Raw genomic sequence first — 17,174 nt, 5'->3', positions numbered from 1 at the left:
CGTCTTCAGCACCACAGTTGGTAGTAAAGCTGTTTGATAAATATAGAAATAAACCAATATTACCGCCTCTATCCTGAGATAAATTAACATTTCTGCAACGGCTCTGAGAGCTCAGTTTAATTTGTTTAAATGCTTCTCAGCTGGGTCCAAAGACTCATAATACCTGCTCTGTTGGTGGAATGCAGTACTCGCATTCACAGGCCTCACAGGATTCATCGTCGCTCTGCTCCTCTTCTGAATCCTCGCTTTGTTCGGAGGCCTTGTTTTCCTCAGTCCTTCTGACCTGTACCTGTGCATCCCTTTCCTCGTGTTTTGCAACACTGTGAATAATACCTGAAGGAAGCTTTATGTCTCTAAATTCAGGTTCTTCTTCTGATTCCTCTTCACCAGTCGTTCTATCTACTACAGAGTAGTACGCTAAACTCACTAATTCAGGATCCCTTTTAGATTTTTCATGAATAATTAACCCGTTCTTGGACTGTTTTACACACGACTGAATGCTTTCAATCTGATAAAGATAGTAGTCCTCAACACCTGGCTTGTAAATCTCTTCATCCTCCTCATGATCTAAAAGCGACCAATATGGCTCCATTTCCGAACATTCAATAAATACTTTGCCCTCTGGCTCAATCTCGTCTTTCTCATCCTCTTGGTTTTCAGCTACAGTTAATGGCAAGTGATCAACGGCAGACAGGTCAGACGATTCTGAATTTTGATCTTCATAAGCATCGCCTTCAACAGAAATGTCATCTGCACACGGAGCACACATACTCTCACCCTCTGATTCCTCTTCGTTTGAGTTTTCAGAAACACGGCCGTCAAACGCACAAGCTTCTTCACCCAAAGATTCTTCACACAAAGCTTCCTCATCTTCCTCTGCTTCCTCACTTCTTTTTTCTACATAAGTCAAATTGGCCTCGAATTCTGATTCCGGTTCTTCAATCCAGTCCTCAGGTTGTTTCTCTGACTCACACGATCCAACTGAGTTATCATCTGATGGACCTTCGTCTTCCTCATGAGTTTCTTCACATGCTTCTTCAGGAACATCAAAACATGTAACTGTATTGTTTATGTGAATTTCTTCATTGTCTTCTTTATATCCGTGTTCATTTTTAGCAAGTCTCTTTGCCTCAGATTGAACTGTTTCAAGAAATAAGCGGTCATGGATATCTCCCCCGTCAAAGCAGGAGATGTAATGTTGCTTTTGTGTGAAAGCGTTTCCATAATCGTCCCCTTTGTCAAACAGATCGAAGTAATCGTCAATAACCATATTAACAGCGGATGTTTTCTTTTTGTCCTCGTTGCTTTTGTTAATATTGCTTTGCTCTATGTATTCATCATCTTCGAAAGATTCCCACTGCAGCTGCTCATCACCTGAATCCTCCTGAGCTCCTTTTTCAGATTCCCCTGATGAGTCGGAGCAGCCATCTGAAGGAATACAGCCCTCAGGACAAGTATTAAAAGACTTGGTTTCAAAAGAAGAGCAATCTGAGGAGCCGTCTTCCTCACCGCAGAACTCTGAGGGCTTAGAGTCGCACTGCTCGGAAGTCGCACATTGTTCAGCTGGATCATACTCTGGGCTTGTTTCGGGGTACTCAGTTTCAACCATTTCATTTGGATCTGTAGGGAAGTCTTCAGTGCATTCATCCTCAAAGGTACCCTCTTCATCGTCATCAAAATAAACGCCGGACTCTCCATCGATATGTTGTGTTTCATTTTGCTCGTCCTCTTGTTCAGTTGGATAGCTCTCTGCGTAATCGCCATTATTATTTTCATTGCAATCATTTTGATTCTGAGTGTCGTCACATTCAAAAAGATCAGTGCTACAGTCCAATGAGTCCACTGAGTCAGAGATGTTGGTTGATTCACATTGCTCGGAGTCCTCCGTTGATGTGTCCGGCTCAGAGTCAGAGCACTCGTACTGCTGATCGGATAACTCGTACTGTTGCAGTAACTCAAAGTCTTCTGGACATTCAGGTTCCAAATCAGACATTTCAAACTGCTCAAAACTATCACAGTTTAAACCCGAAGGATCTGGCTCAGAGTCAAAAGACTCAAACTGTTGATCAGAGGGCTTGCATTGCTGACATAACTGGAGGTGTTCTGCACAATGTTCACAGCAAGGACTACATTCAGAAGCTAAGCTATGATTAGCACAGTGCTCAGAGGACTTGCAAGGTTTAAAACACTCACAGTGTTGAAAACATTCATTGAATGGTTGGCTTAACCCCGAAGTGTCACACTTATCAACGGTCTGGTCGGATTCGAAAGATCCCACGCTTTCGGAGTATTGCTCAAAACTCTCAGAGTGTCCGTTGCAAAATGGGAAGTTTTCATTCTCATCTCTATTCATGTTACAATTCTCCACACAAAGGATAGAAGAGTCCATTTCTCTGCTGTTATCAGTCTGCTCGGTATATTCCACATTGACCTTCATGCTCAGTTTGTCACTTCCCTTAGAAGGACTGGTTAAATCTTCGGCTTCTGTTACTTTGGGAACCTGGCATTGTTCATCAATCATGGCTACAGAAGAAGGCTCCTCTTCCCCAGAGACTTCTCTCTTCTCAGAGTTTTCCAAATGCAGAGCAGGTTATTTCTCAATCAGGATTTGTTTGCGCTAAGTTTTTACTCCATGCCTTAGGTCTGGATCCTGCAGAGTCCAAGTGCAAATGACAGGCAGGTGACTGTAGGGTCCATTCAGAGGGGATATTCAGCTGGTGGGGGGGAGTCACTGAGACTACAGCGTGCCCAAGAGAGTACCAGCAACAGGAGCAGCATGCAAGTCGAAATGACAGGTTGTCACAACCAAACCTGAGCCTAGCGCTTGACTCAACCCCTCCTTCCTTTGCCAGAGACCAAGCAACTTATTTTTGGGGCCTTGGAGAGCCGTGACAAATAACTTCTGGAATATCAAATCTCTATAAAAGGCTGAACGAAGGCATTAATCTGAAACTGACACCTGAGAACGCCTTGACCACCTGATCTTAAGACCATAACTCTCATAAGTCATGTTGTTTTCCAAGAATATCTACTCAGTGAAACCTTAGACAGAATTGTCAATTGTCCAAAATGTTATGTAAAGGAGTAGTGGCCAATCTCTGATAGACCATCAATATGTGATGGTATACATCTGGACCATTCATGATTTACATTTGACAAAGCTTTACTCAAAAAATCTCTATCAATTAACCCCTCTGTAACATTGTATCTAACCCTTATAAATCAAGGAAAAAGTAATGGACGACATGCTCTAAATCCCTCCTGATACCAAAGTTGTTTTATAGTTTTCTGCTGTAAGCCATGGGGCCTCTTCCCACACCAACTAGTGTAATCTGCCTTTCACTGGCACATCTACAGTAGCTGTGATTGGATTTTTGCAACGCAGTGAATTTCCAGTCAGACGCCTTCTTCTCTAACATTTCCGCCCCTCTTCTTACACCCAATCATCCTGATTGATGTCTGAACACGAAGTACTTTTCAACACTGGGGGTCAATTACCTCCAAGCACATAAGAAATGCTCTTGTAAACACGAAAAGCTTTGAGCCAAGAATACATGTGTTTTTACGCAACGCTGACCACATGCTGCTCAAAGGCAATTAAGGGGAAAGGTGAGAGTAAGCTGATATCACAAGGAAGAGTGAGGTGTTGAGGGAAAGACTTACTTTTGACAGACTCCCATTTTCTTCTACCAATAGGGGAGCGTTGCTTTTTACTGGAGGAGGTTCTGATTCTTGGTGGCAAAGACAGCAGAAGAGGCTGTGGAGGAGGCCTCTGCTGCGAGGCTTCTTTGAGGGGGACACATCGTTGGAACCTAAATAAAGAGACGAAACATTAGACATGATGTTCATACTAGACTCATATCGGTTTTATCTGATGTTATATTTGTTAGTGTGTTTACCTCTCCCTGTCTTTCTGTATGTCTGTTTCTGCCTCTCCCTCTATCTCCCTTTCTCAGCCCGTTTGTGGCAGATGGATGTTCATCAACGAGTATGGTTCTACTCCAGGTTACCGCCTGTTTAAGCTGAAGTTTATTGTGACTGTTTCCAGGTGTATGCTCAATGGACTAAGATGGATGGACTGAGACTGTATTAAACCATAGATTGTCAATTTTAATGGACGAAGCCTGAGTGATGTCTGTTACGGCAGGGGACTCCAGAGGCTCAGCAGTAGCCGCCATGCCGGAAATGCTGTCTCAGCCTAACTCTCAGTAAACCTAACGACAGGCTGAGAGCTGGAGCTGAGGCACATTTTAAGCCTCAGGACAAAATGTTACATTGGGCCCACCTGTCAATCATGTCAGCTATGCGCCTAACTACGGCATCAAATCGCATGCCAACAAAAATTCCCCTCAAGTACAGTGTGTGCCCATGATGACAATAACTAATCAGACCAATTTGTATTTTCTGTACCAGGCTGTGAAAGAAAAAATACTTTTTTGATTGGGGTGTGTATGTAACTTCAGGGGCTCTTGGAGCCAGCATCAAGCGGACACTCGAACTGCAATTTTGCACTTCTGCGTTGGCTTCAATTTTCAACAACGAAGGTTGCAGCTTTATTAAAACCAAAAGTTAGGGAAGTATTTTGTCACGTTCATGGGGAAAACAAGGAACTGGACCCACGTGCAGAATTAACTAAATATATTTAATAAACAAAAAGGCCAAAGGCAAACAAAAACGTACTTAAAAGCCCAAAACTAGAAGTCAAAAAGCACAGGAAAAATACTTAAGACACAGGTAAGCAGAGGTCTGGCATAGGACATGGGAAACGACTTACAACACCGACAAACGACGATGAACTGACACAGAGCGGAAGAAACACAGAGACTAAATAGACATAGGGTAATCAGACACAGGTGAGACTAACAAGACACAGGTGAGGACAATCAGGGCAATCACACTGGGAAACACACAGAGGCAGGAATAAAATACAAGAAACACTGAGGAGAACTACAAACTAGTCCTGAAACACTGAAGACACACAGAACTCAAGAAAGTAACACAAACACACTAGAACATAAAGAAACAATAGGGTACGAAGTTACAAAAATAACACACGAAACACTAAAGACTAAACTATGAAACATTAGGACAAAAACACACAAGGGAAACAAGCAACACTAGGATAAACAGGAGAAATTAAAACATGGAAACCTAAAGGCTGAAATACAAAACTAAATAAGACCAAATCATGACAGTATTGTACATTTTGAAAACCGTTATAGTACACCTTGCTGAGGGAGTCCACTGGGGTTGTTCTTTGTTGTGTAACACACATCACATGGTGGAATCATTAATATTGTTCCCAAAATTGATTTTGGGATTTCATATTTTATCATTGATTAAACATTTTTGTTTAACATGTATCATTGTATTCCACTGGTGTCAAAGACGTAGTATTTAGTGTGTGTCGGTCACATGGGGCCAAGATGTGATCCGTTTCATGATGTAAGTACTGGCTGGCACCCATGGGGATCCAGTACATCTGATCCGCACATCAGTCTGGACTGTCAGCATAGACCCCTGCTGAGTCCAGTCATGTTGTGCATAACTTGACCATGCCTTTTTTTAGCCGTTGAGCTAAAGGTTATAAGACATTACATAACAAAGCAGAGGTGTATGTTTCAGCCCGAAAAGCAAAAAAAAAAAGTGTCAATTTCTTTTTGTTTATGTAAGATGTAAATGTTTGTGACACTTCACTATCATAATGTCAGGTAATACTTACAATTCAAATAGCTCATCACGTTCTCACTGTTTTTAGGACCCTTTTTCCATATAGTGCAGAGGGAACATTCAGGAAGCTGTTTAGGTTTGGCATAATTGCTTCTAAATATTCAACACCATTTTCCATTTTCATTTATTTATTATAAAGGAAAAGATGAAAAGTAACATTACAAAAGTTACAGTTAAACTGGCCTGACTCAGTTAATACTGGTTTACAGCAGATTCCTGTTCTGCAGCACATAAAAAAAAAACAAAGACAAAAGACACAAATTTCTAAATTCAATAACTTAATCATGTAAATACAGTGATATTGTCCTCCTCATCAATCTATGCACATTGCTTAATGTAAAGACTGTAAAAACTCTACCTCATGTAAACGAATCATCTGTTACACAATGACATATTTATTATCATGTTCATTTCGGCATTTTTTGCACTAATCACTACTGCACTATTTAGCCGTGTTTAGTCTTTTTTTTTGCTTATATTATGTTTATATTTAATGCTATACTTTTTGTACATTGCGAGCACAGTTACTGAAGACAAATTCCTTGTGTGTGTAAACATACATGGCCAATAAAGCCGATTCTGATTCTGATTCAATAAAACCATTGAATGGTAAATGGACTTGAGCTTGTAAAGCGCTTTTCTGGTCTTCTGACTACTCCAAAAAGCTTTCACACCTCAGGTCACACCTCCACATTCACACACTGATGGTAGAGGTTGTAAAGTGTCCATCAGAAGTAACTAATCCCATTCATACACATTCATACGCTGCTGATGATGCAGCGGGAGCAACTTTGGGTTAAATGTCTTGCCCAAGGACAGATCGGACATGTGGCTGCATATTGGAAAATTGCAATTGCTTAAGAGAAAGCTAAAACAGTTGAAGGTCAAATTTTGAGCCAGAACCAAGAGCCAAGGACCCTGGTTTTCATCTGTTTGACCTTCTGCCCACCAGCAGACGCTACAGATCCATTGTGACTCAAACAAAACTAAAGACATTTCTACCCCAGAGCCAAATCCACAGTGAACTCCAATATGCACAAACCGCACACCACCACCAGTCATACACACATTGCCTCGTGTATTATCCCCATTTACAACCCCCCTTATTACTCTGCAATAATCACATATCTACCAGGGAAGTATTTTTTTTTTTACTGGGTCAATATGTCTTCTACAAATGGAATGTATACTTGCGGTCTAAGTCCATTTTTTTACTGTGCAATATTCATTATTAACCGTGCAACTTACAAAGTTACCTGTTTGTGTATTTTTATGTTACTGTGGTTGCATGTATATTGTGCTCTTTAAGTTAAAGACATTCATCGATCTTGTTGTACATGTGTAAAGACAATGCGTCGTTTTTTTTGTTCTATTCTTTTTTGTAAACCAGGTTAGCGTCTTAAACCCGCAGGCCAACCATCGGCTAAACTTCCTTGATCACTACAACTACTACTGTACTCCTGTACTTCCTGCTTCTGCTTGTGTTTGAACCATTTGCCAAAAGAAAGACGACTTAACTTGAGTCTATTGAGAACAAATATTGACCTTTGAAACAAACAAATACTTCATGAATCTCAAGAAGTGATCTCTCAGAACACTACTAGGGCCACTTACTTACACCTCAGGGCACAAACAAGTAGAAACCCCTCATCAACTGGTGGCAGAGCGATGAGAGCCAGTGTTTCAAAAAAAGAAAAATAATGATAAATTAGGTGAGCTTGATGGCCAGTCAGAGCTGTCAGCCGAGGCATTAGCATGCTGCTCAGACAAGGCTAAATCTGTTGCCGCACTATGGGGACCTATCATGGCCCTGTCATCTTGCTTTGGGTGTAAATGTGAAGTGATTGCAATGGATACCTTGTTTAGCGGGGAACACATGAAGGAGCAGGAAGTGAATACAAACCTGCTTTGATCAGTGTTTGAGCAGTGTTGGGTATCATCATGTGACCTGGCCACGTATAAACTAAATTTACTTCGACAATAATCTATGTAGAGTAACTACAAAACACTAAACAAGCTTTTCTTCTCCTCAGCTGTGAAGATTTGCAGCTTCTCTTAATCCTCTGTGATATTTAACAAAATACATTTAGATTCAGTAGAAACTGAACGACATCATGGTGTGCTTGAAGAACTTTTAAACAGTTAATTCACTACTTTTGTCACAATTTGGAGGTAAAGTCATCAACAAATCGATTCATTATGAAAACATTTGTTTGTTCCAGCTCTTTTTTTGTTTGTTTTGGGGATTTTGTCTTCATTTTAGACAGGACAGTGGATCGAGTAGGAAATCGGGAGAGAGAGTGGGGAATGACAAGCTGGAAAGGAGCCACAGGTCGGACTTGAACCCTGACCTCCGGCTAGGAGGACAGTTTTTTCAAATTGTTGTTACGACTTGAGGAGGCGTTCATTTGCATTTTAAAACACGGAAAATTATTTTTCTGATGTGTCACCACATGTGACACCACATGAATGAACCATATTCCATAAATAACAATGTTTATTCTTAAAGTCTCAAAGTCATTTTAAATACAAAATACTACTTCACATTGCACAATGAGCACATTTCTACAGGTGATTTCACTTCTTATACTGGTGCAATGTGTTTTGTATTTTTACAATATACTTCTTTGGTTTAATATTCATTATTTATTTGCAGAAAAAGCTCCATGTGTTTCTGTGTTCACTGTGGTTGCCTGAATGTTGTGTGCTTACACATGTGTTGAAAGCATTTATTCTTCATTTTATTGAGAATAATTCAGTAATATGAAGACTTTAGACTTGGCTTTCTTCTAGAAAACAAAAAGGACTATCCAATAAACAAACTGGGATGGCTAAATCTACATATCTTACAAAATAAAGAGTCCTTATGTTAACCTTTTTAGTTTGGCCCACTTTCAGCTTCACCACTGAACAAGCCTGACCCAGTTTCAGGTGGTATTCGCGATGGCTCTTGTCTGCTGACTACTTCATTCAACAGAGGCTCAAAGTGGAAGAAGCCACTAGAGAGCGGTCATTAATGCCCATGCAGGCGTGCTTGTTGGGACATTCCTCTCTTGGTCTCGAGATGAAAGGTTTGTGTGCAAACACATGTGAGGGAATCAGGCAGGTGACACTTTTTCCAAAGTGTTATAAAACATCTTGCAGCGCCGCTCATTACCTCTTCTGACATTACACATCAGAGAGCCTAAAATAGTCAAAGCAGCTGCTGACAGTGGTTAATAATTCGATTTAAGGTGTAAATATGGAGCTGTATACAATCTTCAGGGCCATAAACAAAAAAAAAGTGAATGTTCTGAAATGTTTCAGTGAATTAATAGAAAAAAATGACCAAGTGAATCCGCTGACACTTTATACGCTGCAGCATCACGTCACTCCCAAAGCTTCTTAGTGATCATGTCTATATTGCAAATGTCAACAAACAGAATGCCAGACTGCACAGATGGCACCGGCTCCTGATGGACTGAGATATGATCCAAAATAACAGAGGTCATGAAGTACACACTGAGAGTCATTTGGACTGGATTCATTTATGTTTTTCACCCCTAATTTCTAATAGGTTCTGAAAAACAGATAATGCTATGATAGAAAGTTTGTGTCTTTTGCAGACAACCAATTTGCATGAAACCCACGTGAGAGGTGACACAAATACAAGAAGACATTTGTAACCCATCAAGAAAAGGCTACAACAGAGAAAGTTCAGATACATGAATACAATAAATATTTGAGGTAAAGGAGGATTTAAAAAAATAAATAAAATCAAAATCTAGATTTTCTCTTTTCCTGAGCTACTCATCTGGGCTCCCGTAGTTCACAACCTTCCTCCTCATTTATTTCCTTCAGAGACTCACACAACAACAACAACAACAACAACAACAACAACAACATGGCTACCGACATTAATGAAGAGCTGTTCTTTAAAAAGGCACAGTCTCTTAGCCATTTGGAACTGGTTTGGTTTTGTGGCATCAGACCTCGAACAAACCCCGGTCCTCTGCAACTAAAGGCAGCCGCACGACCAATTTATATCAACATCTCAAACAGAGGCATGCAGCCGAGTGGGAGAAATGTCTCTCACTACGAGATGCACGAGACCGCTACAGCCCACAAACATTTAGTCGAATCACTTTCCCATTGCATCACATATGACAAGATAGGGACAAGGTGGAAGACTATGCTGATGCTCATATCACTAAAGATACGGTGCCCAGTGGAGAACGATCCGCCCCAGGTATGTGCTACCCAGGTAGAAGGAAATATGTTAATGAGATGTATTGTTCTGTTTCGTGATGCTGTGACACAAAAATTAATTAGTGATATGCTTTGTATGGTATAAAATGAATTGTTAACGAGGACCTACGATGGGGCTCACAGTGGCTGTGTTCAGACAATTTATTTGATTTTGAATTGTTTTTGAATGTGTTTTGTTAATGTTTTGGCAGATTTGATTAGATTAGTCTTTCTGCTCCTTTTCATTCAAAAATTTAGATTTATTGTTTGAAATAAATTTACAATATAAAAAAATAAATGTATTTAGCTGAAGTTGCTCTGCCTCCTCTGTACTTCTGCTGTACCCTGAAACCCCCATAGTGCACTTTTAAAGACAAGTCAACAGCCTGCATGTTACCCTTATAAATCCCAGAAGGCAAATTCAGTTTTATTTTCTTAAAACTTTATTGATAAATCTTGTTTGGGGTAATTTATTTGTCATTTGTATTTTTTACTTATAATAAGAAGAAAAAAGGTTTGCATTTTAAATTAAGTTTGGTGTGAAAACATCAGAGAATCTATTTTTAGACCTATCGCCCAGCCCTAGCTCTAGCCACACTATTATGAGCAACCGTAGTACACACAAAAACAAGCCTGTGTTTCTGGCTGACCTTAGGGTTTGCTCAGTGTCCTGATCGTTGGCCACATCATGCTGTGTCTTTCAGTCACAGTCTGTCATCCCAAACAGTAGCCTGACTGTTCTCAAAGGTGACAAACGTGCCATTTAGCTTCTCTGCATTCATGGACTGAAAAAAGAACCTGAAGATAGGCCAGTGTATGTCGAATTAACCTTTTTTGGCACTCAAGCAAAACTTTAAACCAGCTGTTAGAGCTTGCTTTATTAAAAGAGTACTCGCCCCTGGTTTCTTGAGTTTGTTGCAACAAGACTGCTGAAAGCATAAAATTCTATAAATATATTCTTGGGCAGGACTATGTACTTTGTGCAAGAATGTGCAATAACATTGCTCAAAATCTTAACAATGATATAAAGGGTGATACATCAACAAATATTGAAGAGTGCAAATTATCTATAATTCAGTTCTGCTGTTCTTCACACAATCCCTGTGTTTGCAAAATGTCAAATCCTAAAAATACAAAGTAATTCCTAAAGGAGTTTTTCCACCACTACATTGAAAATAAAAAACACTGTCATAGCTAGTTTGAGCCTCCCCTGACTGCATCAAAATGACATAAAAGCACGGCCATTATTCACAGGCCTCCGTCAAACAGACAAAATGTACATGTGCTGAATGAGAAAGCATCTCTGGTATTTTAGTCTAAGTATTTTTCTTGTATTTTAGTATTGTAGTTTTTAGCAATTAATTAATTGTCCAGCCCTAGACTACATCTGTATTTCAATATTATTTTCCATGGTGATAAAAAAAGTATACGCTGTATTTATAGGTTTTCTTATCAGGACAATAAATGTGTGATTGTTTAAATTTTTAGGGAAAAGAAAATGTTCCATCTGACTGTGACTTTAAACATCTTTACTGAAGGATAATATGGGATATTTAAGTGCATTATAGCTAATGCTGGTTAGTTTACTTTCTGCTCATCAACACCGTTGCTGCCTCTACATTCTCAATCATTTTCTAATGGTCATTTTTTTGTCCACATCCTACAACTTGTATTTTGTTTACATCAATTCTGACCCTTAATTTAACTGACTGAGGTGTTTGAGATTTAATCAAGAAACAGACAGCTGCAAAGATTAGTGCAGGGATGCAGAAAATGTGTGGTTATACATCCTCTGTAATTTCTCCTGCAGATCGCTGTCGATGGTGTATCTTTGAAAGTTTACTCCCCCCATTAAAACGTAACCAGCCGCCCATGGCCATCCCTAGAGCCCCACCACTCGTGTGGCTAAAAATAAAGAGGCAGTGTGACATGGGTGTACCAATTTCCTCAACATGACAGTATGCATAACACTAAAAACAGCGAAGTGCTCTGCAGCCTACTATACAAATAAACTTAATTCGTAAAGGTTTCCACGGCTCTGTGCGGATTAAAACTGACTGAACAGCACCAAACTACTCTAAACTCCGAGGTTTCACTGACGCTCTTCTTGTCCACTGTTACAGACATCTGGGACTGCAGCACCGTATTACAAGTGCAGGTTTGATCCTGATCTGCAGGAGGGTAATGAACATGGCATTTTGGACCAGGAATACACTTCTAATACTGACACGTGACTAGTTGTTAAGGGCTACACACTTCTCATAGCTGTGCAAGCAGATTTTTAAAGCGCACTGGGGAGATAACAGACATGTTTAGCTAAACTGAACAGAAACAATCAGAACCTGCAGGGTCCAAAGAAGGAATATAATTCACACTAAGCATGAGCATTATACATTAATATCACTCTTACAGATTTGATCAAGGATACCTTGATCCATTAGTTGAAGCTTAATTTTTTAACGGACCTGTGAGGAACATTTTGTTGTTCATTTAGATGCCCCCATGTGGCCAAATGTTGAACTGTACATGTTTCGAAGGCTCATGAGTTTTAACCATAACACTCATCCTGCTTTTTTTTAAAGTCAAATGTATCACTCATAGATAATCTTTGCAGTAGAATATGTGAACGAAGTACAGTATGTTAAAGTATAGGGCACTGATGGCCTAGTGGTTGGGTCGTGCCATGAGGCTATACTCCTCCAAACGGGATTGATTCTGACTTCCTTTCCTGCATCTCATTCTCTATGCACAATCCAACCCATAAATAAATCTTTAAAAAAAAAAAGGTCACGGCACAATACTGTTAATCACTTAATTTGACTCCTATGAGGCAGAGTAATAATACCAATTATTATTCTCATTTGGTTTAGTAGGTCATAAAGAGGCATCAGTATCCATTTCAGTCTGTTTCATAACCAGTTAAAAAATCCACCACATGAGCTATAACCAAAGATTAGTTTGTCCAACTTCTTCACAGCTCAATGAGGAAAACCGGATTTTTGTGTAGGTCCAAAGCCCTTGAGGCACCGTGTGCGAAAAATTTCAGATGCTGAATTTAACTTCAAGAAGCGTATACTGCATCTCTACTCTCAAAGACTTGCCTACACATCAGTCCGGTTTTGACCTCCTTGCTCCCAGTGAAACCTTCTTTAAAATACTTATTTTTAAATGCATGAATAGCATATCTTAATTTTATCCTGTTGATGCAAGGCCCTGTCACAGCACATAGAATAAACACTATTTCACTTTCTGATATTCTATAACACATGAACTAGGGTCTGATAAAACATCCATCAATTATCTATACTGCTTGTCCCGTTTCGCGGGGGGGGGGGGGGGGAATTGGGGGACACAGATTGTGCTGATCCCAGCTGTCATTTGGCAAGAGGCAGGGTTAAACCCTGGACTGTTTACCACTCATCACAGGTCTGAAATATAGAGACAGACAAACTTTCACTCTCACACCTACGGGCAATTTTAAGTAACCAATTAACCCAACAAGCAGTTCTCTGGACTGTGGAAGAAAGCCAGAGTACGCGGAGGGGAGAACTTGCAAACTGAACACAGAAAGGTCCTGTCCAGCAGGGACCGGAACCAGGAACCCTCTTGCTGTGGGGCGACAGAGCTCACCGATGATATAACAGCGCCTTCTTTAAATAATTCACTAAATACACATTTGTTACGTAAGAAAAGTGAGGTGTTAACTGTGTCATTAAGAGTGGTCAATCTTTAATTTTGGAATCAGATATTATTACTTTTTACAGCAATAACAAAACCGATGTTACCTTTAAATTGTTATTCCCCTTTATCTTTATAATTTGTGTCTGTTATTAATGTAAAACCTTTGACACTATCTTCAAAGTTTTGTCATGCATGTTCTTTTCACTTTCCTTTCTTGCTTTTTATTTTGAAACATATCGAGTCTATTGCTAATCAGAGTTGAAATAACCTTATTTCCTCATTAGTCTCTTTTCTAATTAGCCCATAAGAAATGCGTAAGAAGCAAACTGTACTGCAGCATTCCTCACACCTCCCCGTCCAAGAGGCCTACACACTGATAATGAGGTTACAGCATTTCCGAGGGGCAGCAACGACCTCACGCCACAACAGCATGTTTCAGCCTACTTAGTAAAAGCTGGCTTATCTGGGACCCTTTGGGGCTACGTGTAGGCATGCCTCCGAACTCAGCTGCTTCTATTCCTATCCAGACGCAGAAAGAATGAGGCCTCCCACGGCCACGACTTTCCGAAACTTTGACACTCGATATTCTGTTACAATCTGACAACTCGCTTCACACTCCTCCGGAGCAAATGGTAACGGCAGGTTCATGGCGACCGAGCTGGTCTTAGGTTCAGGTCAGATTCAGGGATAAACATCTGAGAATGCTCACCTTACTCTTGTCCAATTAAAACATTTTTTTTGAAAGTTATTCGGATTAGAGTTGCTGCGATGAGACTGGTGAACAGGTGAGGTTACTGGTTGGTGGCCAAAATCCTTGAGAGGAATATAAAATAGGAATATCCATTAATAGTACTGACCATCAAAGTAGACCTACATATTAATTGCAGGAGTGAAGTTAGATCATTATGCTTCCAAACCTAGATTAAAAGCTTTCAAAATATAATGACTAGAAGATTGGAACTTTGAAAAACATGTTAAAACAAAGTCGTCTTTCTTCCGGTGCCTCTCTGCTGGACAGCAGCCATATTTTGGACTCATGACCTCTTAGCCAGGAGGAAGAAATCCAAAGAGCAGGCTGAAGTTATCATGTACTGTAGGCTAGCTGGTACTGCCACCTTCTGACTGGTCTCAGCTTTACAAAATGGTAACAGAAGAAACACTGCCGGGTTGATCTGTCAGAGGCTGCATTTCTTTCTTTAGAATGCTTCCCTACATGCTGCAGCATGTTTTGGGGTTGTGAGAAGGTAATCAATTCATTCATCATGTTTCTATAGATAAGCGAGATGCCATACCATGTGGAGTTTGCACCGCATCCCATCACAGTGAACCACACTCTGAAGTCGTGAACTGAGCATAGATATATAATGGTCATGTTCCCATTTCACCACAGTCAGAGGAAGCTCATATCCGCCATGAGTTACCCTCAGATTATCCTAAGAAGTGGCGAATAAGAATGCCTCTTGAGTAAATTTTAAATGCAGGACAAACGTATTACTTAAAAACATGGAGAACAGCAGATAAGACACAGAAATGATTAGTTTTATCGCACTGCATATCATTATTGCTGCTTATTGGGATCAATATGTGCATTATTACACAATCAAGCATTTCAAATTTAGTGGCTTCATATGTTTAGTCATCAGTCTAAGTCCAATACCTTAAAGATAAAACTTGTAAAAAAGCCCCCCCCCTTTTTGGGTCTAGCCATTTTGTCTTTAGGATATAAGGTCACTAAATGAAAGCACTCTAACAAAATCAAGCACTACCTCTTGTTGGTGTAACAAATAAGCAAAGTCTTACATGACCTACATCGCCCCCTTGTGAGTTGTAAATCACAGGTTTAATCATACTACAATTGCATACTGACTCTTTTGGACAACGGTACCATACTTATTGATATCACAACGTCTGCCACTGAGAGATTTTTGATTCAGTTAAATTCAGAATCAAAACATCACAGGCTCACTTTACACGATAAGTGATTATTTAACAAGTCACAAAAAACTGGACTCTTCAATCAGACAAAAAGGAACGATATTTCCACTTTGTGTTATAAATATTGTGTGAGGTATCACTGATGTGGTTGATAGGCCTGTTGATGAGTCGTTCCCCTGTTAGTGAAGGATGCAGATGCATGGAACAAATGTTTATAGTTAGCCTATATGGGGAACCATCCTTCAACATAAGTGAAACACGTTGCAAACTTTAAATTAATTTAGACTACTTTCCATCCATCCAGAGAGCATATCTTATTCTTCATCAAGCCTACTGATAACTGGGGCAACTTTTGCACCAACAATTTTAACAAAAGGGAAATATGAGGATCCACATTTCTGAGCAGTTCAGGAATAATGGCCATGCTTTTCGTCCAAATAGTGAGAATACGCGTGTTGAAAGTGTCCTACATAACCTACATTAGCAGGCTCTATTGTTCTGTTGATGTACGACAATACCTTCACGGAGATAATCTGAAAGCAGCTCAACATCAAAGTCCAAAACAATAACAGTGGACTGTCAAAGTGACCCCGCCCCCTTAGTACACACACGTCATTTTGACAAGTTTTATTCATGTTTTGCGGAACCTGGATAAGTTTGTGGCTTTTTGTTTCACACACTCATTCATATACATATGTGCTGCCTTTTGAAGTACTTCCAACAAGACTCCAAAGCGGGCTGCGCGCATGGCCTACCCAGAAAGCAACAGAGGCTCTAAACTTAAGAAAATGTGGTCAAAAGCTTTCCCACAATGTCATTCAAGGACATTAAAAGTGTCCGCGCAGTTGACCGGGGGTGTCAAGGCTCGTCAACGGGGCCACAGGTAACATTTGTGACACCGCTGGCATGCCCGTAGACACCGCTGTCTCGTGCCTCGCTCGACATTGTCATGCGCAGCTTGAAAAGTCAAACAAACTTTCTCCCAAACTCACCTTCCTCACGACAAGTCGCATTTTCCTCGTCGTCTCTGGTTACTTGCGTGATTATCGACGGCGAGTGGTCCATTGGGTCCGTCACTCAAAGGCAAGGACGATGCTGCAGAATGAACTTACTTCGAAAGATTTATGGCAAAAAGATGTATTTATATTTTGCCACTCCCTGTCTGCAAACGCGCATACTGAGCTTAAAAATGAGAAGCAACATAAAAAAAAAGAAGTATAAAACGAAGCTTTGCAGATAAACTTCGTTAAAGAGCAGCGGTTTAAAAGGTTTTTTTTAACAAAAGAAGTTATTTCAAAAAGTTGTATCGTTGAAGAAGTTCATCAATTTGGCCATGCTAACATGGAGCTGGACGGTTTCAAGGAACCCCATTCTTAAAGTCACATTGCAGGATGTGAAGATTTGCACAAAACATCCTCAACGTAATAAAGATTTTATATTTTTATTATTCAAATGTGCGGAGACATAAAAAAAAAAAAAGGTATTATTTATTGTTTTATATTGACTGTAAACTTGCCGAAAGTGATTGCTAAACGTTTTTAAAAGCTTATCCGCCATAGTAGGCCTGAAAACGAAAATATTAAATACATTTTATAATCTTT

General features: G+C 40.0%; 1 protein-coding gene across 2 annotated transcripts in view; it reads right to left on the bottom strand.

The window, feature by feature from the left end:
• ctdsp1 (CTD (carboxy-terminal domain, RNA polymerase II, polypeptide A) small phosphatase 1) overlaps positions 1–16,949 on the bottom strand; it is a 29,040-nt gene extending 12,091 nt beyond the window's left edge. The window contains exons 1-2 of one of the 2 annotated variants that reach the window (XM_020636562.3): positions 16,566–16,949; positions 3,664–3,812 (exon numbers count right to left, since the gene is read on the bottom strand). In XM_020636562.3, coding sequence (XP_020492218.1) covers positions 3,664–3,812; positions 16,566–16,638 — 222 coding nt within the window. In that variant the 5' untranslated portion in view covers positions 16,639–16,949. Of the gene's footprint in view, positions 1–163; positions 2,868–3,663; positions 3,813–16,565 lie in introns of those variants that run through there. The other variant, XM_065962023.1, reaches the window with a different exon arrangement.
• Positions 16,950–17,174: the final 225 nt, after the last annotated feature.

The sequence above is a fragment of the Labrus bergylta genome, chromosome 13, assembly GCF_963930695.1.
Source record: "Labrus bergylta chromosome 13, fLabBer1.1, whole genome shotgun sequence".
NCBI classification, from domain to species: domain Eukaryota; kingdom Metazoa; phylum Chordata; class Actinopteri; order Labriformes; family Labridae; genus Labrus; species Labrus bergylta.
Note: the sequence above shows the minus strand (reverse complement) of the source record. Positions and strands in the feature narration are given on the sequence as shown.